This window comes from Saccopteryx leptura, chromosome 3 (genome assembly GCF_036850995.1).
Source record: "Saccopteryx leptura isolate mSacLep1 chromosome 3, mSacLep1_pri_phased_curated, whole genome shotgun sequence".
Taxonomy (NCBI): Eukaryota; Metazoa; Chordata; class Mammalia; order Chiroptera; family Emballonuridae; genus Saccopteryx; species Saccopteryx leptura.
The window spans coordinates 287,970,251-287,995,609 of record NC_089505.1 but is presented as its reverse complement, the minus strand read 5'-3'; the positions used below and the strand labels follow the sequence as shown (position 1 = coordinate 287,995,609).

At 49.8% G+C, this 25,359-nt stretch overlaps 3 protein-coding genes and 1 pseudogene across 7 annotated transcripts in view; 2 read left to right on the top strand and 2 right to left on the bottom strand.

Moving 5' to 3' along the window:
- Positions 1-449: 449 nt before the first annotated feature.
- NRBP1 (nuclear receptor binding protein 1) lies at positions 450-13,037 on the top strand. 2 transcript variants are annotated; one of them, XM_066378641.1, is made up of 19 exons: positions 450-554; positions 3,297-3,522; positions 3,710-3,832; positions 4,022-4,123; positions 4,835-4,924; positions 5,071-5,111; positions 5,487-5,581; positions 6,072-6,095; positions 7,108-7,191; positions 7,377-7,435; positions 7,598-7,696; positions 10,881-11,013; positions 11,196-11,301; positions 11,438-11,488; positions 11,584-11,719; positions 11,887-11,940; positions 12,028-12,091; positions 12,350-12,405; positions 12,482-13,037. In XM_066378641.1, exons 2-19 carry the CDS (start codon positions 3,313-3,315, stop codon positions 12,584-12,586), a joined length of 1,632 nt encoding a protein of 543 aa, XP_066234738.1. In that variant the 5' UTR covers positions 450-554; positions 3,297-3,312; the 3' UTR covers positions 12,587-13,037. The 2 variants fall into 2 exon arrangements, with proteins under 2 accessions (XP_066234738.1, XP_066234739.1); XM_066378642.1 differs by lacking the exon at positions 6,072-6,095.
- On the bottom strand, positions 8,447-8,893 carry LOC136397451 (NADH dehydrogenase [ubiquinone] 1 beta subcomplex subunit 8, mitochondrial pseudogene; annotated as a pseudogene).
- Positions 13,038-13,107: 70 nt separating the features above from the next.
- Positions 13,108-14,751, top strand: KRTCAP3 (keratinocyte associated protein 3). Of its 2 annotated transcripts, none has more exons than XR_010749951.1 (7): positions 13,108-13,228; positions 13,384-13,568; positions 13,657-13,716; positions 13,874-14,080; positions 14,251-14,339; positions 14,433-14,539; positions 14,667-14,751. XR_010749951.1 is itself a non-coding variant. In XM_066372407.1 (7 exons), the coding sequence occupies exons 1-6, from the start codon at positions 13,201-13,203 to the stop codon at positions 14,532-14,534; spliced, it is 717 nt and encodes a 238-aa protein (XP_066228504.1). In that variant the 5' UTR covers positions 13,108-13,200; the 3' UTR covers positions 14,535-14,539; positions 14,667-14,751. The 2 variants fall into 2 exon arrangements, 1 of the variants encoding a protein (XP_066228504.1); XM_066372407.1 differs by having other exon boundaries at positions 14,205-14,339.
- Positions 14,752-14,820: 69 nt separating this feature from the next.
- Positions 14,821-25,359, bottom strand: part of IFT172 (intraflagellar transport 172) — a 42,735-nt gene continuing 32,196 nt past the window's right edge. For all 3 annotated transcript variants that reach the window (XM_066378634.1, XM_066378636.1, XM_066378635.1), the window contains exons 31-48: positions 24,153-24,246; positions 23,951-24,015; positions 23,579-23,759; positions 23,243-23,352; positions 23,007-23,133; positions 19,408-19,506; positions 19,099-19,208; positions 18,900-18,963; positions 18,701-18,787; positions 18,298-18,414; positions 17,217-17,327; positions 16,901-17,020; positions 16,290-16,385; positions 16,090-16,149; positions 15,906-16,004; positions 15,450-15,603; positions 15,171-15,262; positions 14,821-14,972 (exon numbers count right to left, since the gene is read on the bottom strand). In XM_066378634.1, the coding sequence (XP_066234731.1) occupies positions 14,883-14,972; positions 15,171-15,262; positions 15,450-15,603; positions 15,906-16,004; positions 16,090-16,149; positions 16,290-16,385; positions 16,901-17,020; positions 17,217-17,327; positions 18,298-18,414; positions 18,701-18,787; positions 18,900-18,963; positions 19,099-19,208; positions 19,408-19,506; positions 23,007-23,133; positions 23,243-23,352; positions 23,579-23,759; positions 23,951-24,015; positions 24,153-24,246 (1,876 nt within the window). In that variant the 3' untranslated portion in view covers positions 14,821-14,882. The remainder of the gene's footprint in view (positions 14,973-15,170; positions 15,263-15,449; positions 15,604-15,905; positions 16,005-16,089; positions 16,150-16,289; positions 16,386-16,900; positions 17,021-17,216; positions 17,328-18,297; positions 18,415-18,700; positions 18,788-18,899; positions 18,964-19,098; positions 19,209-19,407; positions 19,507-23,006; positions 23,134-23,242; positions 23,353-23,578; positions 23,760-23,950; positions 24,016-24,152; positions 24,247-25,359) is intronic.

Below are 25,359 nucleotides of genomic sequence, written 5' to 3'. Positions count from 1 at the left end.
TAATGTGTTCATTAATATATTTTTTAAGCTTTCTGAATAAGTGGTGCTCTGTGTAGTCTTGCCCCCAAATAATGAAAGTGGGTGGGCGCCCCTCTTGGATCGAAGCTACTTCTTTGGCTCCTTTTGTCTTTTAGTCGGACAAAAACTGTCATGGCGTCTTCAAGAAGAGGGAGAATGCCTTCTTTTCGCCCAGCGGAATCATCGTGGGCACCTGGAGTGGACGGAAGGGTGGTCAGAGAGATGAGCCCCAGTTGAGACAGAAAATACCGAAGCCTCAGAGAGGTCTCCGCGGGACAAGCTCAGGGGGAGGAGACCCGGTGGAAGACGATCCCAGCCAGCGACCGTCTATCTGGGGCACCGCCCACTCCGGCCCCCTTGTCCAATGGAAACCCAACGCAGTGCAGCACCGCCCATCTGTTGGTTGGGACGCCGCGAGGGCGGGGCCCACAGTTCGGTTGCGCTGCGGAGCGCAGCTGTGAGGGAGTCTGTCCGGTCTGCGGCCCCGGGACCCGAGCTGTAGCTGAAGCGGAGGCTGCGGGAAGCCGAATCGGGAGGTGAGCGCCGAGGGGAGTGAGGGAGAAACAGGGGTCCGGTGAGAGGACAGAAGTATCAGCCTCCGCGGCCCGGGGCGGTGGGACCCCGATAGGCGGGTATTTGGAGGTGGCCCTGCTTACTCGGCGGCCCAGGCCGGGCCCGCCGGAGCCGAGGGGTTGGGCCTGGGCCCCACAGTCACTGCCGGGCCCTCCACCATCTCCGCGGTGTGGCAGCGACGGCGGCCCAGAATTCTGCCGGCGCGGGGCGCTAGGTCCCGGCGTTCGCGTCCTACTCGGGCTGGCGAGAGGCGGGGCCGGCGGCGGGGGCGGGGGCGGCGGTCGCGGCCCGGAGGCCTGCGGAAGCGCAGCGTCGGGGCCGCGCCTGCTCGCGGGGTCGGCGCGCCGACTGCGCGGGGGCGTGGCCTGCGCCCCTGGCGGCGCCGCGGGGCCCTCTGTGATGAGGTGGCCGTAGCTCGCCCCCTCGGCCTGCCTCTGGGGCTGGCTTTCCCTTGCGACACCTGGCCGGGCGACCTGTTGGAATGTGAAATTCCTCCCTGGCTCTTGCTGTGTATCTGACCGCACAGTCCTGTAGGTCTCAGAGGCCCTCTTTGGTCCGATCTGGGTGAGCGCAGCCGAGAGGCCTGTGGCCTGTAAGCTGTTGCTGAAGAATTGTAATGCAGAGGGGCTGCAGTCCAAGAATGCAAGTCTCGGAGAAAAACTTTGCAGGATGATCTACCTGCGTTACTCAGAGGGGAACACACTGTACACCTCGGGGTGGCTGGAGACGGCGAGAAGATTCCCTTTAGGGACCTCAGTGGCTTTTTCCATATGTGGTCTATATAAACCTCTGAATGACTCTGGACAAAACTCCCAGTGTGGCAAAGATTTATCTATAGCGGGAGTGCTGGGGGTTCTTGTGCATTGCCTTTATTTTGTCTACTGGGGAAAAATTGGAGAGGGAGAGCACAGCACATTCTGAGGGCATCCCTATGACTGATGAAAGTTTGGCTTTTCTTGTGGTGGTGCCCTACTGTGTGTCCTGGGTCCAGAGGTTTCTTAAAGCCCGATGGCTACAGACTTCCAGTATTAGAATTCCACTAGTATTTCCTATTGTAATCTACCAGGAATTTTTACTTAGCTGTTCGGATTCAGGATGCATTCGGTACATATAGCTGCTCTAGAAAGTAACCCATATGAACTTTATTGCTGTTTTCTTAGCTACTTTTCAGGGGCAAAAGGAGAATTAACTCGTTTTCTGGTGGATTCTGTAGCATTTCTGGCAGGCTGAATAAAATTTATGATAGTCAAGAACCTACAAAATAACATAGGGAAAGAATATCTTGCCAGATTTTCTCTGTAGTGTTTTGCTGCCTTCTGGTCTTTACTAGAATGTCATAAAAATCTGACTTGAGTTAAGCATAATGTAAATTTTGGACAGAGATGGGCAGAAGGGGGCATCCTAGAGTTCTAAAAAGAAATGAAGGTTTTTCAAAAGATTGGTGTTGATTGATCAGAGGCTTCTATATTCTGAACTGCCTTAGAGGAGCAACTCTACTTCCCAGGATATCATTTTCATACTTTAAAGCACCCCCTTGAGTCTAGCATAGAGATTCCAACTCCTTCACAACCTTTGTTCTTTGAGATACAAAATATTCTGTGGTTGTCCTGTGACTAATTGGACAAGTTGGTGACTTTTAGCTTTTAAGAATTCGTTTTCTTCAAGTAGCCCCTGAAAAAATGTTGTATGTGTAGTACTTTAGTAATGTTTATAAGACCATTTGTATTTGGAAGGATGCTAGATCCAGTGCCCTAGAGGAGGGTGCCTTTGAGCTATGGAAGGTTGAATGATGTGTCTTGAGTATTTATACTTGAAAGGAGTACATATGTCAAATCCAGTACAAAGGCACCAGGGGATGGTGCCCTTGAGCCATATGAATGAAATAAAAGCTGGAAGCTTAAAGTCTTAGATCTGCCTTAAATTTGTGGCTCTATGTGTATGAGCATCTTCTTTGTTTTATTCACTTTTGTCTTTTGTATTTCAAGCATTTAGCCCAATTCTTGGTCCATAATAAGTGCTTAATAAACATTTCTTGAATGAGTGAATGAGAAAAAATATTGTTAACCAATGCCCACTTGCCATAGTCATATCACAAGGAAGGTGAGATCATCAGGGATGAAGTCACTAACCACTGCTAGTCACCTGGCCCAAGGGTGGCCTCACCATGGACTGGCAGGTTCATTCTGTGTGTAAGGAGGGATGGCTAGTTTTTGCCAAGGCTAGTTCTAGTGGAATAAATCAGCGAGGGTTCCACAGGAATAAATTGGCTGAGTGCTACAGGTGCATGCAGCCTTTGGGCTGGATTAATGGAACATTTTGGGGTCTGGAGTCATCTGTTCTGAACAGCTCCTATGTAGCTTAGTTCTTGAGCACAGTGCAAATAGGAATAGATGAGGAGTCAAAGGGAAGGCTGTTGGATGAATATTTGCTAAGAAGGAATGGGGCCCCTGATTTTGCTGTTCGTTTGTACTTTACTAAGATGGGTTATACTGCCATAAATCTTGTGTTTGCCACTTTTGAGTGGGTCATCTTCAACCAAAATAGCTTCCCTCTCTAGATGAGGAGAGAATAATTAATGTTTCAGTGTTTAGACAGACTGCTTATTTTCTTTTTAATCCCAGAAGAGGTTTTTAGGATTAAATCTTCATTGGTCTATCCTGACCTTTTTTTGCCTTCTTTCTCCATCCTTGCCCCTACCAATGCAGGCCTGTTTGTTCCACCATGTCGGAGGGGGAGTCCCAGACAGTACTCAGCAGTGGCTCAGACCCAAAGGTAGAATCTTCATCCTCAGCTCCTGGCCTGACATCAGTGTCACCTCCTGTGACTTCCACAACCTCAGCTGCTTCCCCAGAGGAAGAAGAAGAAAGTGAAGATGAGTCTGAGATCTTGGAAGAGTCACCCTGTGGGCGCTGGCAGAAGAGGAGAGAAGAGGTAAGGTGTTGGTACTGTCACTTTTGGGAGAGTGAATTCTAACATGTGAGAAGTAGAAGAGAAGATTCTCAGAGGGGCAGACCAAACTTCAACAGGTCAGAGCCTGGAAGAAGTTGATCATATGGAGTATTGAAATTGAGGGTTCATGAAGTAACTTTAATTACTGTACAATTGCATTTTTTCTCAGGTAAATCAGCGCAATGTGCCAGGTATTGACAGTGCATACCTGGCCATGGATACAGAGGAGGGTGTAGAGGTTGTATGGAATGAGGTACAGTTTTCTGAGCGCAAGAACTACAAGCTGCAAGAGGTAGGTAATGGTGAAATGATAACAGCCTATGGGGTGTTAGGATGCTGGGTGTTAATGAGGAATTGGTGTTGGGAAGATGACTAGGGAGAGTATGTTGGGGTTAGGTCATTTCTGAGGAAAGATAAGAATGCTTTTTCAGGATTATAATGGTTTCTAACCCTATAATCCCACTTTCTTCCCTACTCCCAGGAAAAGGTTCGTGCTGTGTTTGATAATCTGATTCAGTTGGAACATCTCAACATTGTTAAGTTTCACAAGTATTGGGCTGACATTAAAGAAAATAAAGCCAGGGTAAGAACTTTTTTTTCTGAGCTTACCACAGAGACTAGCTATATTTATTGTTCCTTTTTTCAGATATTAAAACAAGATAGTTTAAAAATAAAACTAGAATTAGTTGGTGTAGTGATGAGAGTAGAGTTTTGACTACCACCTATGCCTTTTGTCTGGTTTAGCCATTGCAGAAATGAATGAACTTTTGTTTCCTTCTTCCCATAGCTCAGTAGTTTTCATTGTCTTGGAAATGGTACTAACAAAAAAAGGAAACTTAAAACAAAAGCAAAAAACTGGCTGACCAGACGGTGGCGCAGTGGATAGAGCATCAGACTGGGACGTTGAGGGCTCAGGTTTGAAACCCCGAGAGGTCGCCAGCTTGAGCACGGGCTCATCTGGTTTGAGCACGGGCTCATCTGGTTTGAGCACGGCTTACCAGCTTGAGCCCAAGGTCACTGGCTTGAGCAAGGGGTTACTCGGTCTGCTGTAGCCCCCCAGTCAAGGCACATATGACAAAGCAATCAATGAACAGCTAAGGTGCTGCAATGAAGAATTGATGCTTCTTATCTCTCTCCCTTCCTGTCTGTCTGTCCCTATCTGTCCCTCTCTCTGTCTCTGTCTCTGTCACAAAAACAAAAACCAAACTTCCAAATTTAATGTAATTGCAGTGTATGTGTCACCAGGTAGGGGGTCATTGCTATAAGGCCCTATTTTTGTGCTTTGTCTCTCCAGGTCATTTTTATCACAGAATATATGTCATCTGGCAGTCTTAAGCAATTTTTGAAGAAGACCAAAAAGAACCACAAGACTATGAATGAAAAGGTATGGAGGAAGAGCAAAGTTTTAAGCTGGTTTGGGGGTTTAAAAAAGATTGTGCTAATTATGAAGCAGATCAGGAAGGGATGGAGGAAACTGAAGAGGTTTGAGAGAGGGAGTTACTGCTGATCCTTGATCACTCTCTGTTCCAGGCTTGGAAGCGCTGGTGCACACAAATCCTCTCTGCCCTAAGGTAAGTAGGATCTGGTTAGTGTCTTTCCCATATCTCCTGATTTAGTTCCTCCAAACAGATTTCAGAACACTATTCTGCTGTTCTTTGCTGCCTCACCCAACTTTCTTTGAGTCATAACCTGTCAAGACTAGGCCCCCACGGGCCTTTTAAAGGGTTCTTCCTAATGCCATAAACACAACACTATCCTCCAACTCTTTCTCCTAGTGCTTATCCAGCTATTTAACTTATCAGGCAGGCATAGTGGAGATTCAGAGTGTGGGGATTATCTTTGTGGTGACCAGCAGGAGACCACCAGGCCCTTGTTCCTCTTAACCCTTGGGTTCCCCCTGCCCTGAATTTCCCAGTGGCCCCTCTAACAGCCCAGTGCCCCCACAGCTACCTGCACTCCTGTGACCCCCCCATCATCCATGGGAACCTGACCTGTGACACCATCTTCATCCAGCACAACGGACTCATCAAGATTGGCTCTGGTGAGGGGAGGGAGAGGTTCTGGGCAGGGGAGCCTCGGGATTTTGGGAACCACGGGGGTAAGATGAAAGGAATGAGGAGAGCAGCAAAATTCTGAGATGTGGGCTGGTAATAAGAGAAAGAACCTTTGTAGGCGTAATTCAAAGGGAAAAGCCAGTCAATTAGTGGACAGGGTGTAGGGTCTAATTGTGTGCTTTTTTGGAGGGAAATGGGTAAATACAGAGATCTTGATAGGAGGTTGGGAAAGGGCAAGAGATGTGTGTAAGATCTCACTTGAGCCTCTGGGGCTGGACCCTTCCAAAGGAGGTTCCAGGCTGTGCCTGCTGTGAGTGCTTCCATTTGCTGTGTATATGTGTGCAGTGTCTAACATTTCTGTGTGCCGTGTTGGTGTGGTGTTTGTGTGGCCATTTGTCTGGGGCTTGGCTGCTCCATTGCTCACAACTTTTCTCTGTTTTCCTCCCTCCCGCTTACGGGCTGCTCTGTTCCCAACAGTCTTTCATAGGATTTTTGCTAATGGTGAGAGCTCCCTCTGCCCCGTGTTGGGCTCAGTTTGTGCTCCCCCTGTTCCCCTTTGCGGCTGCCCAGTGCATGCAGTCGTGGGAGCAAGCCCTGTTCCCTTACCCCCCTTGCCTAATTATGCCTGCTTGGCTTTTGCGCTACCAGCCCTCCACCTGCTTGCCCTTCCATAACCCGCTTGTTTCCTGTGGATTCTGCCTGGCTGGCCACTTACATCCTGGATTCTTATTCTCTCTCTCACCATCAGGCTGGTTCCCTAAATCATACTGTGCTCTTAAACTCTCTGTGACTTGTAGTCATTGTTTATGATTCGCGTGAGTCCAAATTAGGCCTGGCCCTGGTTCCTCGTTCAGCCCTGTGGCAGGCAGTGTTGAGGGATAAGGGGATAAGAGCAGGAATCTAAAATTTTTGGTGAATTAAAAGTGAACCGATTCAAGGGTATTGGTTCAATTTTGAGCTGTTTGAGTTTCAGTCAGTAGAGGTATGCAAGCAGGAGGCTCTCTACTTGGTTGTATCCTTCTTATCCTTTAGCCAAGCTTCTGAGGTATCAGATTGTCCAGGATTAGGATGGGCTGCCTGTTATTTTATGCTACTGCAGGTTGGATGAAATGACTGATCAAACATTTTCCTGTGATCAGGGATTGGATGAAAGGACTGATCAAACATTTTCCTGTGATCAGGATGTACCTGGGCTTTGGGAAAGGTGAACAGGTCACAAGTGAAAGTTTTTCCTTAGCTTGTGTTGCTCCTTGACTAACCCAAAGCCCCCGAGTACTTGTTAGTGTAGTGCGGAGCCTTTGTTGCTACTGACTTAGGGACCTTAGATGAGAAGTGATAGACCTGAGAAAGGGGAGGTAGGTGGTGCTCATCTTTAGTCTACAGACGCTGGGAAAGGGTTTGTGCCTGTTGAGAGTTAGAGACTTCAGGAGATAATTTGGCTTTTGGGGGCTTCTCTGGAGTGCGATTGCTTTGTTGACGTTGGTCAGATTGTGGCTATCTCCCCTACTCCCAGTGGCTCCTGACACTATCAACAATCATGTGAAGACTTGTCGGGAAGAGCAGAAGAATCTACACTTCTTTGCACCAGAGTATGGAGGTGAGGCATCCCACTTTTTCTGCCCACTCCCCTCCCCCAGGTTTCCACCTTACAACCTGAGCGACAGAAGTAACAACATAACTGAAACTACTAATACTTCTCCACTGGAATACAAAAAAATTTTAAAGGCATTTGTGCCATGCCCTACTCCCATCCTCTGATTCTCCAAAACCTGTTTTCCTTAGAAGTCACTAATGTGACAACGGCAGTGGACATCTACTCCTTTGGCATGTGTGCACTGGAGGTGAGGAAACCACAAGGGGCAGGGAAGAGTGGTGGTGATGGAAAGGGGTCAAATCAGAAGATGGAAGGGGGAAATGGAGTGTGGACAGTAGGGTACTGGTCTTGAGGGGCGTGATGTGGAAACACTGAGGTTGTTTGTTCTCTACTTTCTATCTCACTGCAGATGGCAGTGCTGGAGATTCAGGGCAATGGAGAGTCCTCATATGTGCCACAGGAAGCCATCAGCAGTGCCATCCAGCTTCTAGAAGACCCATTACAGAGGGTAAGATTCTTAAGGATCATTCCCTTTTTAATAGACTGAAATGTCTTCAGTTTTCCTTCTTTCCTCCTACTGGAAATATGCTCTCTTATAAGAACATGAGAAGCCTGACCAGGTGGTGGCGCAGTGGATAGAACATTGGCCTGGGACGCAGAGCTCTGAGGTTTGAAACCCTGAGGTCACCAGTTTGAGCGCGGGGTCACTGGCTTGAAGCCCAAGGTCACTGGCTTGAGCAAGGGATCACTCGTTCTGCTGTAGTCCTCTGGTCAAGGCACATATGAGAAAGCAATCAGTGAACAACTAAGGTGCGATAACAAAGAATTGATGCTTCTCATCTCTTTCTTTTTCTGTCTGTCTATCCCTATCTGTCTCTCTCTATCTCTCTTTCTGTCACTTAAAAAAATAAAAGAGCAAGAGAATATAAAGCAGGAAGGACAGGCAAAAGCAGTGAACATTTCCCTAAGTAGTGCCTAACATGTTTTGTATATACACACTGGAGTTTAAGATGGGTAATAATTGGGTTTAAAAGTTACATGTTAATTTAGGTGTGTGTATATGGAGGTAAACTAATTTGATGGTTAACTCAAGTTATTGATATACAGTCTAGACATCTGTGTTGATATATATATATATATATATGTATGTGTATATATTTATATATATTCTTTTGCACTAAGTTTCATTAGGGACTTCATTAAGGTTAAATCTCTAGGAATGAGGGAGTCAGGGGGGCACAGAGCCTACAGAGCCTCCTCAGATTTCATAGTGAACCATGGGCTCAGGTTCTTTGGAGGGATGGCCACCTTGTCCCAGGTACAGATTATTATAAGGATACTGCTTTGGCCCCATAGGCTGGTAGGAGGGATGAGTGTCCCCCCTACCAAAAATATGAACACTATGAATGCCATGAAGCCGAAGAGGTGCTTATACATGAGATTCCAAGAAACAGGCATGGGGGATATGTCTGCATGGTTCCTGATATACATATCTAGGTCCCAGTGAATCCCATGCATCATAGGGTATGGCTTGTAGTCTTTCACCCACATATTATACTTCTTGGTGGTAGCAACCCTTGCTTCTGGGTTCTTGAGATAGGGCCCCGGGAGCATGTCCTTGGTAATATGGGAGGCTCTCTGCACCCAGTGGCACGATGTCCCATGCTGCCCTTAATAGCCATTGGACTCTCAGGACCCCTGCCATCTTGACCTTCTCTGTCTTGATATTTTTAAATAAACATCAATCAGTTTAAATTGAATCAGTTATTTGGGGATGTGCACACAGATGACCCTTGAACAGTGTAGGGGTTAGGGGTACCGACCCCTGACATAGAAATCTGTGTATGACTTTTGACCCCCCAAAAAACTTAAGTTGTCCCTCAGTTATCCACAGGGAATTGATTACAGGGCCCCCTGTGGATACCAACCTTTTGGGGATGCTCAAGTTCCCCATATAAAATGGCATTGATCAGTGCATATTGTCGGCCCTCCCCAACCATGGATCAAGAACAGTACAGGTAGTTATTAAAAAATAATCTACTTATAAGTAGACCTGTGCAGTTCAAACTTGTGTTGTCCAAAGGTCAACTGTAGTTTTAGTTAGGGAAAGTGACCTTGAATAATGAACTAAGATTTAAAAGATATAAGAGTTATGAGTCAGTAGACACATTACAGTAAGTAGTCAGGACAGGAGGGTCCAAACAAGGATAGTTTGTGGCTCATTAGATTAAGTGTGAAAGGGAGAGAAATGAGGGAAGACAAGTCAGGAGGCTTGAGGCTGGTGTGGAGTAAATTCCCAGTTCAATGTTAGGGTGGAGAGTTCAAGGGAAAGATTAGGTATATGACCTTGTGGGCCTCCAAGATAGAAAGAAAGAAAGCAGGGTAATTATCATGGGACCTATGGAAGTAAAAAGGGGTGATGTAGAAGAACCATGGGGGAGGCCCTGGCCAGGTAGCTCTCAGTTGGTTAGAATGTCGTCCCCATACTCCAAGGTTGTGTGTTCAATTCCTGATCAGGGTACAAGCCAGAATCAAATAGTGAATGCATAAATAAGTGAACAACAAATTGATGTTTCTCTCTCTCTCTAAAATTAGTCAATAAAAAGAAGCAGCATGGGAAATCAGTGCATTTAATAAATGATTTAGCCTGACCTGTGGTGGCTCAGTGGATAAAGCGTCAACCTGGAAACACTGAGGTTGCCGGTTCAAAACCCTGGGCTTGCCTGGTCAAGGCACATATGGGAGTGGATACTTCCTTCTCCTCCCCCCTTCCCTCTTTCTCTCTCCCCTCTCTATAATGAATAAATAAAGTCTTTAAAAAAATAAAAAAATAAAAATAAAAATAAATAAATGATTTAGTGGGTCCTGGCCAGTTGGCTCAGTGGTAGAGCGTCGGCCTGGCGTGCAGGAGTCCCAAGTTCGATTCCCGGCCAGGGCACGCAGGAGAAGTGCCCATCTGCTTTTCCACCCCTCCCCCTCTCCTTCCTCTCTGTCTCTGTCTTCCACTCCCGCAGCCAAGGCTTCATTGGAGCAAAGTTGGCCCGGGCGCTGAGGATGGCTCTATGGCCTCTGCCTCAGGCACTAGAATGGCTCTGATTGCAACAGAGCCACGCCCCAGATGGGCAGAGCATCGCCCCCTGGTGGGCATGCCAGATGGATCCTGGTCTGGCGCATGCAGGAGTCTGTCTGACTGCCTCCCCGTTTCCAACTTTAGAAAAATACAAAAAAAAAAAAAAAAGATTTAGTGGACAAAGGAAATTGTACTAGGCTTGGGAAATAATGGGTATGGTTGGGAAGAGAAGATAAATTTGGTGAGGGTTGGAGAAGGTAAGGCAGTGATTGGGCTAATAACGCACAGAGATAGAAAGTTAAAAAAAATGTTTCAACAATGAAAAAGTTTGTGGTTGGAGAAGAGAAAAATAATTAAAGCAGAAGGAAAGTGAATGATACCTTTTATAGAATACCTTATAGTTTTCAAAGCCCTTCCAAATAACATTGAGCAATTTATTCCCTCAACTAGCGTTGAGCATCTAGTATGTATGTACAAAGCCTTTAGCAATTTGTTCCAAGTAGCATTGAGCACCTAGTACGGTATATACAAAGCCCTGAGCTAAGTAGGAGAGAGATGAAGGTAAACACAGTAGGATGCTGCTTGCCAGATGCCTGTTCCACATCCTTGTTCCCTTACCCAGGAGTTCATTCAGAAGTGCCTGCAGTCTGAGCCTGCTCGCAGACCAACAGCCAGAGAACTTCTGTTCCACCCAGCCCTGTTTGAAGTGCCCTCACTCAAACTCCTTGCTGCCCACTGCATTGTGGGACACCAACGTGAGTCCCCTTGGCCTTTCAGGGAATTTTTTTCCAGCCTGGAGCCTTGTAACTTATCTCTGGCATCTTATCTCTCCTCTTCTATTTCCAAAGGGATTCTTAATGCCCCCAGAACCTCTGTTCCCTCTCTGATACTAATCTGATTATCCTTGCATAACTCCCCATTCCGTCATGCCCTCCAGACATGATCCCAGAGAACGCGCTGGAAGAGATCACCAAAAACATGGATACCAGTGCTGTACTTGCTGAAATCCCCGCAGGACCAGGAAGAGAACCAGTTCAGACTTTGTGAGTAACTTACCTAAGAGGGTCTGAAACAGACAGATTGGTCACTACCACCCTGAGGATGCTGTCAACCATCCATCTCTGAAAATGGTTGAATCTACTTTTTTACATGTTTCCTTCCATCTTTTTTCTCCTCCAGGTACTCTCAGTCACCAGCTCTGGAACTGGATAAATTCCTTGAAGATGTCAGGTGAGAGAAGAGTGAAGAAGGCTTTCTTGAGGAAGTACAGGCGGGTGTCCTAAGGCACTCACAGAGGCCACATGACTTTTCTAATCTCCCTTTAGGAATGGGATCTACCCCCTGACAGCCTTCGGGCTGCCACGGCCCCAGCAGCCACAGCAGGAGGAGGTGACATCACCTGTGGTGCCCCCCTCTGTCAAGACTCCAACACCTGAACCAGCTGAGGTGGAGACCCGCAAGGTGGGGCTGTGTAGGTGTGGATGTCGGTATAGTCGTGGTGGAAGGGAGAAGAGAACACCTCTAATGAGGCTCTGTCCTTGAAGAGAAAAGAATGTGTTTCTGCTGCCTGGCAACCATGTCACTGACCAGTCCCTTCTCTAATAACCCTCTCTGTCCCCTCTTCCTAGGTGGTGCTGATGCAATGCAACATTGAGTCAGTGGAGGAGGGAGTCAAACACCATGTAAGGCTCAGGGCCAAGGCTGCATAGGGTCGGGGGACCAGAGGGTGGGGAAGAGGAGCCTCATTTTCTGACTGTCCTATTCTCCAGTTGACGCTTCTGTTGAAGCTGGAGGACAAACTGAACCGGCACCTGAGCTGTGACCTGATGCCAAGTGAGTCTCTCCTTTCCCTTAGAGGATGAAGAGTGTGAGCCTTGTCTGTGAGGGACATACTCGGGGGGTGGGGGGGAGTGGCAGGGCAGTGACACCCCGACTCACATAAAATGAACTTAATAACCCCTAAAATTTAAGGGTGGGTCTGGCCACTTTGCTCATGTCATTCTTTCCCAGCCAGGGTAACCCAGTCGGACAATTGGCAGGGTTCTGGGTCCCTCGCTCCGTTGTCCTCACGCTCTCCTATTTCCCTGTCAGATGAGAACATCCCTGAGTTGGCCGCTGAGCTGGTGCAGCTGGGCTTCATTAGCGAGGTGAGCTTTCTGCCCTCGGCTGCAGGGCTGCCTCTCTTCTCCTCCCAGCTGGTCTAACTGAGCTCTTCTCCCCTAGGCTGACCAGAGCCGGCTGACTTCTCTGCTAGAGGAGACTCTGAACAAGTTCAACTTTGCCAGGAACAGCACCCTCAACTCAGCCGCTGTCACTGTCTCCTCCTAGAGCTTACCCGGGCCAGGCCCCTAATCTGAGCTGTGGCTGTCCCTGGACGTGCTGCAGCCTTCCTGCCCTTTCCCCCCAGTCAGTATTACCCTGTGAAGCCCCTTCTCTCCTTCATTATTTAGGAGAGCTTTGGGGCTCCCTGGTTCTGAGCATCACCCTCCCCCTTCCCCTTCTCTTCCTCCCCTCTGCACTTTGTTTACTTGTTTTGCACAGACGTGGGCCTGGGCCTTCTCAGCAGCCGCCTTCTAGTTGGGGGCTAGTAGCTGATCTGCCAGCTCCTGCCCAGCCTGTGTGGAAAGGAGGCCCACGGGCGCGCTGGGGGAGCTGAATTCTACAATCCCGCCCGGGCGAACAGGCCGGGAGAGAAGGGTGGTGCTGCAGTGGTGGCCCAGGGGGGGCCATTCGATTCGCCTCAGTTGCTGCTGTAATAAAAGTCTACTTTTTGCTAAAAGCGTCCTGTGTGTTTGCGCCTTCCCCGCTAGGGGGAGCAGGGCTCGGAGCCCCGCCTGGGGTGAGGAGGTTGGGCCTCCAGGTAGTGATGGGCGGAACTGGCCTGCGAGCAAGGGAGGGGCCGGGCCAGGTAGAGCTGCCCGGAGGCCGGCGCGGGGGACGCAATGAGGTGCTGCCGCCTCTGTAGATTCGGTAACCTACGGCGCGTTTGGTCCCATTCAGTACCCACACCCTCGCCCTGTCCTGTGATCCCTTGTTAGTTTGGGGCGGCGGCGCGGGACTACTTCCCAGTTACTTCCCGGGCTCAGGTTTACTCCCCCCCCCCCTCCCCACCCCATGCTCCACAGACACAGCCCGGGGCCCTTGGCGGCTAATGCGGGTGGGCCTCGCGCTGATCCTGGTGGGCCACGTGAACCTGCTGCTGGGGGCTGTGCTGCACGGCACCGTCCTGCGGCATGTAGCCAATCCCCGCGGTGCCGTCACCACCGAATACACCACTGCCAATGTCATTTCCGTGGGCTCCGGGCTGCTGGTGAGTGCGGCAGGCGGCCTCGTTTTGGAGGGGCGGGGCGGAGGCGTGCGGAGCAGCCTGGGCCTCACACAAACTTTGTGTCTTTTAGAGTGTTGCCTTGGGACTTGTGGCCCTCGTGGCATCCAGGAATCTCCTTCGCCCACGACTGGTGAGGGGGGATTTCTGGAGTTTTAATGAGGGAGCCTGTGTCAGGGAAATGGGGGCTGACTCAAGTGGGGAGGAGGGGCCCCAAATAGAGAAACTTTCTATCAAGTGGGAGAGCCCCCCACCCCAGGTTGCTCACCTGACCTTCTGACCCCTGCCAGCACTGGGCCCTGTTGGCAGTAGGTCTGGTAAACCTGCTCTTGTCCACTGCCTGCTCCCTGGGCCTCCTGCTTGCTGTGTCACTCACCGTGGCCAATGGTGGCCGCCGGCTTATTGCCGACTGCCATCCAGGACTGCTGGATCCTTTGCTACCGCTGGACCAGGGGCCGGGACATGCTGACTGCCCCTTTGACCCCACAAGAATCTATGTGAGTGTTCTCGTCTCAGCTTTTTTGCAGTCCCAAAGCCTTGGCCTGCCCCTTTAATCACCCCAACTTGCCACTTCTGCCCGGCGCCCTCCTAGTTCCCCCATCCTTCCTCTTCACCTTTTAGGATACAGCCTTGGCTCTCTGGATTCCTTCTTTGCTCATGTCTGCAGTGGAGGCTGTTCTGTCTGGTTATTGCTGTGTGGCAGCACTCACCCTCCGTGGGGTTGGGCCCTGCAGGAAGGAAGGGCTCCAGGGGCAGGTAAGGAAGATGAATAGGAAGGGTTCCTTCAACACAGATTGGCTGTGTTGAAATGATTCAGGGCCAGAGTACTAACTCCACCCTTTTCTGCAGCTGGAGGAACTGACAGAGCTTGAACATTGTAAAAGGCAGGATAGCGAGCAGCTACTGGATCAGAATCAAGAAATCCAGGCGTCGCGGAAAAGTTGGGCTTAGGACAGGTAATGGGACATGAGGACTGTGGCCTGGGAAAGGATAGGGGCAGGGAATTGCCCTTAGAACTAACTAGGTCTGGTCCCTTGCTATGCTGTTTGCCTTCTGACCCAGGCTCTCCCTTCTATCAAGCAGGTGTTGATCCAGAGGCTCATTCCACAGGGCTTTACACTCACCCTTAGGATGATATAAACATTGTAATAAAAGAACTTCTCTTTTTCTACTTGATTCTGATTTGGGGGCAAAGAGCTGGTGTTGAGGGTGACTTTGATCAAAAAGTACAGTGGTCTCTGTTAGTTACAAGTGTTTAATGAAGGGAAGAACCTAATAGTCTTCCCTGAGCTCTACCAGTTACTGAAAGGAAAAGCTGGTGCTGGGTAGCCCGCCACACCACTGACTGATGAATTTCAGCACATCCTGGCACACCGGGCTGTGGGAGGTCTGTGAGCAAACAAAAAGAACGTCAGAGGAACTCAGTGCTGAAGACATCCCAGCTATAAAGAAAACCAGCTCCACCAGTGTGGGCAGCAGGATTCAGGGCCGCTGCACCTGCCTTGACAATCCCAACCCCCTTCCAGTGGCTGGTTGTTTCTCTTCAGTGCTGCGCTCCCTGCCCCATCCTTCGTCTCCTGCTCTAACCTTAATAGCCATGAGAAACTTATTCCAGTTGTCCTTGTTAGCAGCTTTCCCTGGCCGCTTAAATTCAATTTTGTTCCTCAGAATGGGGTATCCTGTGGGGAAAGAAAAAACGATGAAGGGTTTGAGAGGGAATGAAGGGGACAACAGAGTAATTTAGGGGCAGAAACTAGGATGTTCCTCTTCATCCTTTTCTGAATCACAGTAAGATAGCTTCTTGATCCTTCTGTTTTCCCCTCCTTCCTGCCCACCACAGAATACAGGTGCTGTAGCGTTCTGTACCTGTAATGAGGCAGGGCAGTGCCCGAACGCCAGTGCTCACTGCCACCAGGGAAGCCTCATAGGCACCGCGCTCATCTTGAGGTAGAACCTGGTCTAGCTGCTGGTCCATTGAGACTGTGAGCACCCAGTCTCGAACCTCTTCTCGCTGAGCCTCCTGGGAAGGACAGGGAGCAGCAGCTTCATGCAGGGCAGGGCAAATGGGGGTGGCACTTGGGGGGGTTTGCTAAGCCATCATTCTTTCACCCACAAATGGTCCTCTTTGAACTGGGGGTTACAGCCACACCCTTAGCTTCTTCCTCTTCTACTTTCACTGAAGGAATAGTGAGGACCGAGGACATTCCAAAATGTGGTCGACTGATGGCTGGTACAAAGGGTTGGGAGGACCATCCTAAAGTGTCCTCCCTTCTCAATGCACTCACATTGGGGAGCCCGCTGTTCTCCAATCCCGGTCCTTACCGGAATGTGCTGCTTGGCTGGGAGTGGCACTTCAAAGGGAATGTCTGTATCCTGAAAGTCGGAGTGGTCAAGGGCATCCAGAGTCCCTTCCTCGATTGCCTGTGGCACAGTAAGCAGCCATGAGATAGTCACAGCTTGTGACAGGCAAAACCTCCCAACTTCTGGGAATAGCCTTCCTACTCACATCAGTCAGATCCAAAAAACGGTTGAGGAAGATGAATGCCATGTTCTCCCAGCCAACTGCCTGCAACAGAGGAAAGTTGCAGGATGCAGGGGGAAGAATCCCGGAAAACAGTTTCTCCCACAACTCCAGCCCCACACTCAGCTTTGCTCTCTGGGAGCAGATGGGATGGTCTACCTCCCAACTTTCTCATCCCAGCTCACCTTGGCAGCAGTTCCTGCCTCATAGAAAGCCTTGTCTGCAGGGAGTAGCTGCGTGTGACGTAAAAGTGAAACCGAAAGCTTGGCAGCCACAGTTTCCTATGAATTAAAGTCAAAGTATTATGACCCTGGCAATGCGGTGACTGAGCTACCAGACCAAGGACCTTATAACTAAGGCAGCCACGGAACCAGGAAACCAACAATCATTGTTAAACTGCCGTATTTCTCAAGCCTTTCTGAGTCTTAAGTTATATTCATCTGCACAGAACTGGGCATAGATTATTTCTAAGTTTCCTTCCACTTCTAGAATTCTCATCCAACTACATGAAATAATGTTACAATATGGTATCATGAATAAGCCACGGTATGTGTATAAGAGGTCAACACAGAAATCATGGGATTTGAATGTTTAAGCATAATGAGGCTGGAGCTGTGTGGGCTCAGGTCAAAGGAGGCTGGGGAAAAGCATCTTAGCAAAGGTTGAAGATTTCTTTAATCAGAGAAGTTAGGAGAGAAGTGGGCCACACTTGAGATTCCAGAATTTTAATTCATTCAAATTCATACATTTGAAGATGTGTCCATAAGACTGAGTGTTCCTCCCCCCTCCGTCTCACCAGCTGTTTGACACTCTGGGCCGCTGAGCGTGTGGCATAGTAATGAGCGATCAGCAGCATCGTCTCAAACTCCTCATGGGCTGGAGAGTTTGCTTCACTGGACTTCACCAGGTTTTCACACTAGAGCAGACAGAGAGCACAGCCTGGGTCAGGGGTCAGAGGAGGACCAGGGCCATAGAGCAGTCAACTGATGGCCACCTGAGAAAAGGAAGGTACTGTATATCAGAGGGTAAAGGTTTATGTGCATGAAAGAAGAGACGAGGGCTGGGACAGGCAGAGTCGCCTTATCACTCTGTGGTCAACCCGACTTCCTCACCAGATTGAAGAGGACGTCCCGGAGATCAGCCCAGCTGTGGTAGGCCTCAGCGCTGTTGGTTCCAGGTGAGCTCACCATGTCCATGAAGATCCTTTTGTAGATGTTGAAGTTCTGAAGGCGGGAGTAAGAAGAGCTGAGTGGCCCTGGCCGGTTGGCTCAGCGGTAGAGCGTCGGCCTGGCGTGCAGGAGTCCCAGGTTCGATTCCCGGCCAGGGCACACAGGAGAAGCGCCCATCTGCTTCTCCACTCCTCCCCCTCTCCTTCCTCTCTGTCTCTCTCTTCCCCTCCCGCAGCCGAGGCTCCATTGGAGCAAAGATGGCCTGGGCGCTGGGGATGGCTCTGTGGCCTCTGCCTCAGGCACTAGAATGGCTCTGGATGCAATAGAGCGACACTCCAGAGGGGCAGAACATCGCCCCCTGGTGGGCATGCCGAGTGGATCCCGGTCGGGCACATGCCGGAGTCTGTCTGACTGCCTCCCTGTTTCCAGCTTCCGAAAAATGGAAAAAAAAAAAAAAAAAAAAAAGAGCTGAGTGAGAAGGGAAGGGGACAACTGGAAGAGAAAGTAGAAGTGGTGTCTAAGAGGAAAGCAAGGCTGTAAATGTGTGTGTGGAGGAGCTACGGAACAACGATGGACGGAGTGTTGATTATTTTTGAGGGAAAAGAAGATTACAAAAAGAAAATCACTGTTTCTTAACTAACTGGTGCTCTGTGACTGCAGGCAAATGTTAGAATGCGAATGCACAGTCACAGTGTGCATGAGCTAACATTCCAGACAGCTGTGGCACTCAGATAGGACAGTGGTGTTCATTCACTTGGGGAAGTTAAGCTCTAGAGGTGTGTGTGGGATTCATTTCTGAAAGACTGTTCCCCGTGTGTTAGCTAAGAGCTTGGGATGTTGGCATTTCTTTAATGGGTCAATCCTCAAAGGAGCTGTACATTTTGGAAGAGACTGGGTGGGGTCTCTGGGCATGAGACTGATCAAGGAATCCTTAACAAAAACAGTTCCAGACGGGAGGGTGATTCTCGAGGAAAAGGAAAGAATTTCCCTGAAGAAACATTCATCCCAAGGAGCAGGCTGGTACCTGTGGGTTAGCAGGGGCTCCATGCTGCACATATAGGGCCAGTGCCTGGGCAGAGCCAGCCTCTCGGATCAGGTGAGTTGCATACAGTGCCACGTACTTATGCAGAATCTTGTAGTTCTGTCCCGGGGGTAGAGGAATAGCATGAGGAAGGTGGGGTCAGTAAAACCAGGCAGTGGGGTGGTGACCTGAGGCTGTGGATTTGTTTAAGAAGCAGAGGGCATATGTAAGCCAGGCCCTGCTGGGACTCTGACCCCAATTTCAGAGTGGGGAAGACTAAGCTCTCTGACGCTGATTAGGGATTTTCTGAGTTTGGGCTTTAGAGGCCAGAGCTATAGTTATGGGGCAGTGGGCAGTCATGGGAACATGCACGGAAGACCTGGAGTTGGGAGGAAGGGAGCAGCACCTGCTTGGTAGCTGTTTCGATGCACTTGTCCCACTGGCCCTGCTCCACATACAGGTCCAACGCAGCCACCACATCCACACTCACCAGCTGTGGATCCATTGAAAGGACAGAGTTAGGAGAGAAATGATGTGAGAGGGAAAAGGGAGAATCTCTTGTGCCTCTGTGTGTGTCTGCCTCCTGCTAACTCCGTAAGTCTTACCGAGTCCACTTTGCCCTGGTTCTTGAGGAAATCTTTATAATGCTGGTCCACATAGTCTTCATACCTGCAAAGATGAACAGGGATCTCACACTCCCTGGTCCCGGGATGGCTTCATAGTCATACCCTTCCCATGAGAACTTTCCCAGTTTTTACAAAAGGAAGGAAGATAATTTCCCAGTGAGAGGGGGAGTGCACTCACCGGGGATCTAACTCCTTGGCCACACGCTTGGCCTTGTTCCACTCCTCACCCTCCATGAAAGCATCAATAGCTTCCTTGACTAGGTCCAGGTTCAGATAGATCTCTGCAGCCTGCATGGCGGGAAATTGGAGACTGAAGACCATCTTTCCCCTCCACTCTTCAGTCTCCCTTCTGTGAGCTCCCCCGTTTCCCCAGAACTGCATGCCATGCCTGCCAAGAGGCCCACATCACACATCATCCCGGGTGCAGATGTCACCACCCCACCCAGTTCTGTGGAGTCTGTCTCTTCAGTCCCAGCCCCCTACTTACTGCACTGTGCTTTCCAATTCCAATCAGCTGGGGTCCCACAGCCCGAACGACTTCCAGGCTGCGTTGGGGGGGCAGAAACTTGATGGACAGTTCAGCTGCCTGAGTGGTTGAACAGAAGATGGAAGTGGGTAGGAGAGACAAATACCATTGGGGGTCCTCAGCCTCATGTTCTTTTTCCCTTCAATTGCCAACTTTTTGTTAAACTCTCCCTCACCTTCCACCCTCCTAGGAGGAGCCTGCCCCATGATCCATCAGCTTTTTTTTTTAAAAGATTTTATTTATTCATTATAGAGAGGGGAGGGAGAGAGAGAGAGAGAGAGAGAGAAGGGGGGAGGAGCAGGAAGCATCAACTCTCATATGTGCCTTGACCAGACAAGCCCAGGGTTTTGAACCGGCAACCTCAGCGTTTCCAGGTTGACGCTTTATCCACTGCGCCACCACAGGTCAGGCTGATCCATCAGCTTTTAAATAACCCTCAGAGGACTTATCCAGCACCCCTCAGTTTGTCCTGTTTCAGACACTTTGCTGTCTTAGGTCACCGCATTTGTCTTGCCACCTTTGACAAACTGGTTTCTCAAGTCCTTTGTCACAAATAGAATCTTTTTTTTTTCTTTTTCTTTTTCTTTTTTTTTTTCATTTTTCTGAAGCTGGAAACAGGGAGAGACAGTCAGACAGACTCCCGCATGCGCCTGACCGGGATCCACCCGGCACGCCCACCAGGGGCGATGCTCTGCCCATCCTGGGCGTCGCCATATTGCGACCAGAGCCACTCTAGCGCCTGAGGCAGAGGCCACAGAGCCATCCCCAGCGCCCGGGCCATCTTTGCTCCAATGGAGCCTCGGCTGCGGGAGGGGAAGAGAGAGACAGAGAGGAAAGCGCGGCGGAGGGGTGGAGAAGCAAATGGGTGCTTCTCCTATGTGCCCTGGCCGGGAATCGAACCCGGGTCCTCTGCACGCTAGGCCGACGCTCTACCGCTGAGCCAACCGGCCAGGGCTCTTTTTCCTTTTTCCGAAGCTGGAAACGGGGAGGCAGTCAGACAAACTCCCGCATGTGCCCAACTGGGATCCACCCAGCATGCCCACCAGGGGGTGTCGCTCTGTTGCATCCAGAGCCATTCTAGTGCCTGAGGCAGAGGCCACAGAGCCATCCTCAGTGCCCGGGCCATCTTTGCTCCAATGGAGCCTTGGCTGTGGGAGGGGAAGAGAGAGACAGAGAGGAAGGAGAGGGGGAAGGGTAGAGAAGCAGATGGGCGCTTCTCCTGTGTGCCCTGGCCGGGAATCGAACCTGGGACTCCCGCACACCAGGCCGACGCTCTACCGCTGAGCCAACCAGCCAGGGCCACAAATAGAATCTTGTTAACATAGTATAGGGAAAGAAACCCTAAAATAGGAGTCCAGGACATTTTCTAAATATTTGTGTTGGGGTTTTCTGAGCCTCAGTTTCTTTATCATAAGAGTGATGGTTTGTCTAGAATTGTTCCGTCCAGAACAGCAGCCTCTAGTCACATGTGGCTAGTCCTAATTGAGATGAGCTATAAGCTCAAATGCACACTAGATTTCAAAGACTTAGTGTGAAAAAGAGGAATGTACAATATCTAAATAAATTTTTATATTGATTACATGTTGAAATAATAGTTTAAGTATATTGGGTTAGATAAAATATTACAATTATTCTCACCTGTTTCTTTTCAGTGTGGCTACCAGAAATTCTGAATTACATGTGTGACTTACCTTTGTGACTTGCATTACATTTTGTTAGACAGTGCTGGTCTAGATGACTTTAGAGACACCTCTAACCCTAAAACTCAGTAATCCTACAAACCCAAGTGTTGTATAAGCTTACTGTATTTCCACTGTGATGTGACAGACTCATGAGATTTTAATTTCCACATGGTTTCATTACAGACTGTGCTAATCTTCCTCGTCTTTCCTCCACTTATTCATACCTCTCTTTCTTTACTTGCCAAACCCTTCAAAGCTTAAAGTGCCCCCATCCAGGAAGCCATCCTCTGACTAGCCTGAAGAAGGTATAGTCATGCACAGACTGCAGTAAACAATGCTCACAGTAAGATACAACAGATGCTTCATAAATACTTGCTGATTAAAATCTGCTAAACTCTCATAACCAATCACCAGTCCTTTCTACTTCCTTCCCCTCCAACTTCTAGGGGCTATTCAATGACAAGGCCTCTAAAGCCTAAGGGCTTCTGCAAGGGCGACATCGCACCAATACTTATTTAGGGGGCTACTCAATCTTGCCTCCTTATAACTCCTAATACCATTACTATATTCCCTCATGTATAAGATGCACATTTTTCAAAAAAATTTGGGGTCTAAAAACTGGGTGCGTCTTATACAGTGGTTATAAAACTGTGGCATTTCAGATGCCATAGATGGAACTGAGGCAATATATGAAGACTGTGATTCGTCATCAGACACAGATGAGGATAAGTTACTGGATGAGAGTTTTGACAATGATGAGGAGTTCTATGAATTTTTTTTTTTTCTGTATTTTTCTGAAGCCGGAAACAGGGAGAGACAGTCAGACAGACTCCTGCATGCGCCCAACCGGGATCCACTAGGCACGCCCACCAGGGGGCGACGCTCTGCCCCTCCGGGGCGTCGCTCTGTTGCGACCAGAGCCGCTCTAGTGCCTGGGGCAGAGGCCGAGGAGCCATCCCCAGCACCCGGGCCATCTTTGCTCCAGTGGAGCCTAGGCTGCGGGAGGGGAAGAGAGAGACAGAGAGGAAGGAGAGGGGGAGGGGTGAAGAAGCAGATGGGCGCTTCTCCTGTGTGCCTTGGCCGAGAATCGAACCCGGGACTTCTGCACGCCAGGCCATCACACTACCACTGAGCCAACCGGCCAGGGCTGAGTTGTATGAATTTTATGATGAATAAAACTTGAGTTCAATAACTTTATGTAATACATTTTTTTTTTCAAATTTCAGGCCCCAAAATTAAGGTGTGTCTTATACATGGGAGTGTCTTATACATGAGGAAATATAGTATTTCCCTGAATCTAAGGCACACCATTTAAACTGTACATGTATTCTAATTTCAAAGATACTAAAATGTGATTATTTATATGTCTTAGAATTGATGAAACATATTGGCTTGGCTTAATCTGCTAGAGACTTCTTTTCAGGAGCTGCTGGGTAAAGGAGAAGCCTTTGCTTCTTTCGCGACCTCCACCTGGCTCTGGTCCTAGGCCTGTCTCCTCCCTCACAAAGCCTCCCTGACCCCTCCAGCCCACAGTGATCTCAACCTTCTCTGAACTTCACCTTGATCACACACTTTAGTGGTCACTGAATGATCACTCAGATACAAAAGTAACTGAGCCACATGTTAGTCTAACGTCTCCCAATTGCTGACTGTCAGGGTTCTGTCCTAAATCCCCTTTTATAGCCTTCACAGTTTCTGGATCTAACATCTGGCAAGCACTCAATTGATACCTGTTTGGAATAAAAAAAAAAAAAAGGAGAGAAAAGAGGAATTTCTGAGAAGGAATGCTGGGTGTGACCCAGCATGACCTGTGCCTGGACAGGCAGGGGGGGACCTGTGCCTGGACAGGCAGAGGCAGGGTGAGTGCGGCAGGCTCACCTTCATCCAGCACTTCTCCAGGCTGCTGCTTCCCGTGTCCCGCACTTTGATGTAACAGTCGACTGCACGGCTGTACTCGCCAGCCTGTTCCCACTGTCGAGCTTGTTCCACTAGCCCCTCCACACCCCTGTGGAGATGCGGGGCCAGTGAGCAGGAGTGGGAGGGGCAGCCTGTCGGGGCACTTTATGACCCAGCCTCCTGCCCTGCCCACATTTCCAGACCCCTTGTTTTCAGACCTGGCCCCCTTCTTGGTAGCTTCCCGCTCATACTCTTCCTGCAGAGCCTCCAACTGGCCAGGCACATAGTCCTTGCAGATCCGCAGGGCATCACTCCATAATCCAGCCTCCTGCTCAGATTTCCAAGTATCAGGAGGGCAGAGGAAGGCATGACAGCTTCCTACTGCTACACACATGGTACAGCCCACTGATTCTTGGGTCTTCAGATCTCTCATCTCCTTCCCCTCCCCAGTGCTAACCTCCTGGTCGTTCTCAGACCCAGAGGTCAGTAGGAGTGCTCTGTGGGCTCACATAGGCTCTCACCCTCCCCTCGTGGCCCTGAATTCAGTGTCCCACCTTATAATAATTGAGGGCCAGGCTTGGTCTCTGGGCCCGAAGCAGCAGTCCCTCTGCTTTCTGAAAGTCCTTTTCCTCCAAGGCCACCCGGGCCTGCCCCACGAGCACCTCGGCGACGCTCTCAGGGTCATGGGCTTCGGCCACACGCTGAGCAGCCTCCCAATCCTGGTTATGGACAAACCTGCTCCCAGATGGGGACACAGGAGAGGCTGAGTACAGGTCTGAGGGCTCAGCAGTGGGAGGCCCACAGCCATGTCACTGAGGGGATGTAGGATTTACTGGTCCTAGGTTTGGATGAAGGTGAGGATGGCAGTGAAAGAAGCTGGGGCTGTGCTTGGGAGGTCAGGACTTAGGAACTTCTGGGGAACTCACATGAGGACTGCTTCCTTGGGTTTACCAGCCCTGATGAACTCAGCTTCAGCCTCTTCAAATTTACCCTAAGGGTAGAGAAAGGGCAGCCACCATGAGGGAACCGGCACCACAGGAGGTGAACACAGGACAGCAGGGGGCAAGGACGTGGAAGGAGGGCCCTGTGCTCAGGGTCAAAAGCAGTGGAGAAGGATGGCGTCCGTACCTCGTCCTCCAGGTACATAGCGTATCTGAGATGAATCTCCGGGATTTTGTGCTTGAGGGCCAGCCGAGAGAGTTCAAAGGCGAATTCAAAGGAGCTGAAAGGGAGGTGCAGATGACGTTTGCTTACTCAGTGCTTCTCAATGCTTCCTTTTATAAGAGGAAAAGAGAAAGAGAGGGCAAGAGAAAACAGAAAAGGCAAGAATTGAGGGGAAGGGAAAGATTAACAAAGACAACGGATAGGAAGTAATAGAGAAGCATAGAGAGATGTGAAGATAGGCAGCCCTGTGCTGGGCACATCACTGTCACTGTGCATCAGGACACATTTGGAAAAGCCTGTGCTTCCCCTGAGAGCAGGCAAGTGTGAAAGAGGGGGATGGGTAGGAGGGAAGGGAAAGAGGGAGGGGAAGGAGGGAGGGGAGGGAGGAGAAGGAGGGAGGAAGCAGAAGGAGGGAGTAGAAGGAGGGAGGGGAGGGAGGGAGGGAGAGGAAGGAGGGAACATCACAGCACTACAGGAACAGGGCAGGCAGGGCTCCTGTGCCTCCACCATGCCTCCAGAGCCACATCTGTACTGGCAGGAAAACAGTCTCGAAGATGACTGAGACTGTCCTTAGCACTCTGACTCTGTGCAGGGATGCATTACATTTATTTAAGGAATCTTTATTTTGTATTTAACAGAATCACACTTCTGATATTCAGAAGTAAGTTACGGCCCTGGCCGGTTGGCTCAGCGGAAGAGCGTCGGCCTGGCGTGTGGGGGACCGGGGTTCGATTCCCGGCCAGGGCACATAGGAGAAGCGCCCATTTGCTTCTCCACTCCCCCCCCCCCTTCCTCTCTGTCTCTCTCTTCCCCTCCCGCAGCCAAGGCTCCATTGGAGCAAAGATGGCCCGGGCGCTGGGGATGGCTCCTTGGCCTCTGCCCCAGGTGCTAGAGTGGCTCTGGTCGCGGCAGAGCGACGCTCCGGAGGGGCAGAGCATCGCCCCCTGGTGGGCAGAGCATCGCCCCTGGTGGGCGTGCCGGGTGGATCCCGGTCGGGCACATGCGGGAGTCTGTCTGACTGTCTCTCCCCGTTTCCAGCTTCAGAAAAATACAAAAAAAAAAAAAAAAAAAAAAAGAAGTAAGTTACATGTTCAGTGCATTTTAGCTTTTTTTTTTTTTCTGAAGCTGGAAACGGGGGTGGGGGGGCGTGGGGGGGGAGACAGTCAGACAG

Excerpts from the sequence above, each read along its gene's own strand:
- NRBP1 (XM_066378641.1), top strand. The coding sequence starts at position 3,313 with ATGTCGGAGGGGGAGTCCCAGACAGTACTCAGCAGTGGCTCAGACCCA. Across the intron at positions 3,523-3,709 it reads GGCAGAAGAGGAGAGAAGAG|GTAAATCAGCGCAATGTGCC; the intron begins GTAAGGTGTTGG and ends ATTTTTTCTCAG. Across the intron at positions 5,112-5,486 it reads CAAATCCTCTCTGCCCTAAG|CTACCTGCACTCCTGTGACC; the intron begins GTAAGTAGGATC and ends GTGCCCCCACAG.
- KRTCAP3 (XM_066372407.1), top strand. The coding sequence starts at position 13,201 with ATGAGGTGCTGCCGCCTCTGTAGATTCG. Across the intron at positions 14,081-14,204 it reads TTGACCCCACAAGAATCTAT|GATACAGCCTTGGCTCTCTG; the intron begins GTGAGTGTTCTC and ends TTCACCTTTTAG. Across the intron at positions 14,340-14,432 it reads AGGAAGGGCTCCAGGGGCAG|CTGGAGGAACTGACAGAGCT; the intron begins GTAAGGAAGATG and ends CCTTTTCTGCAG.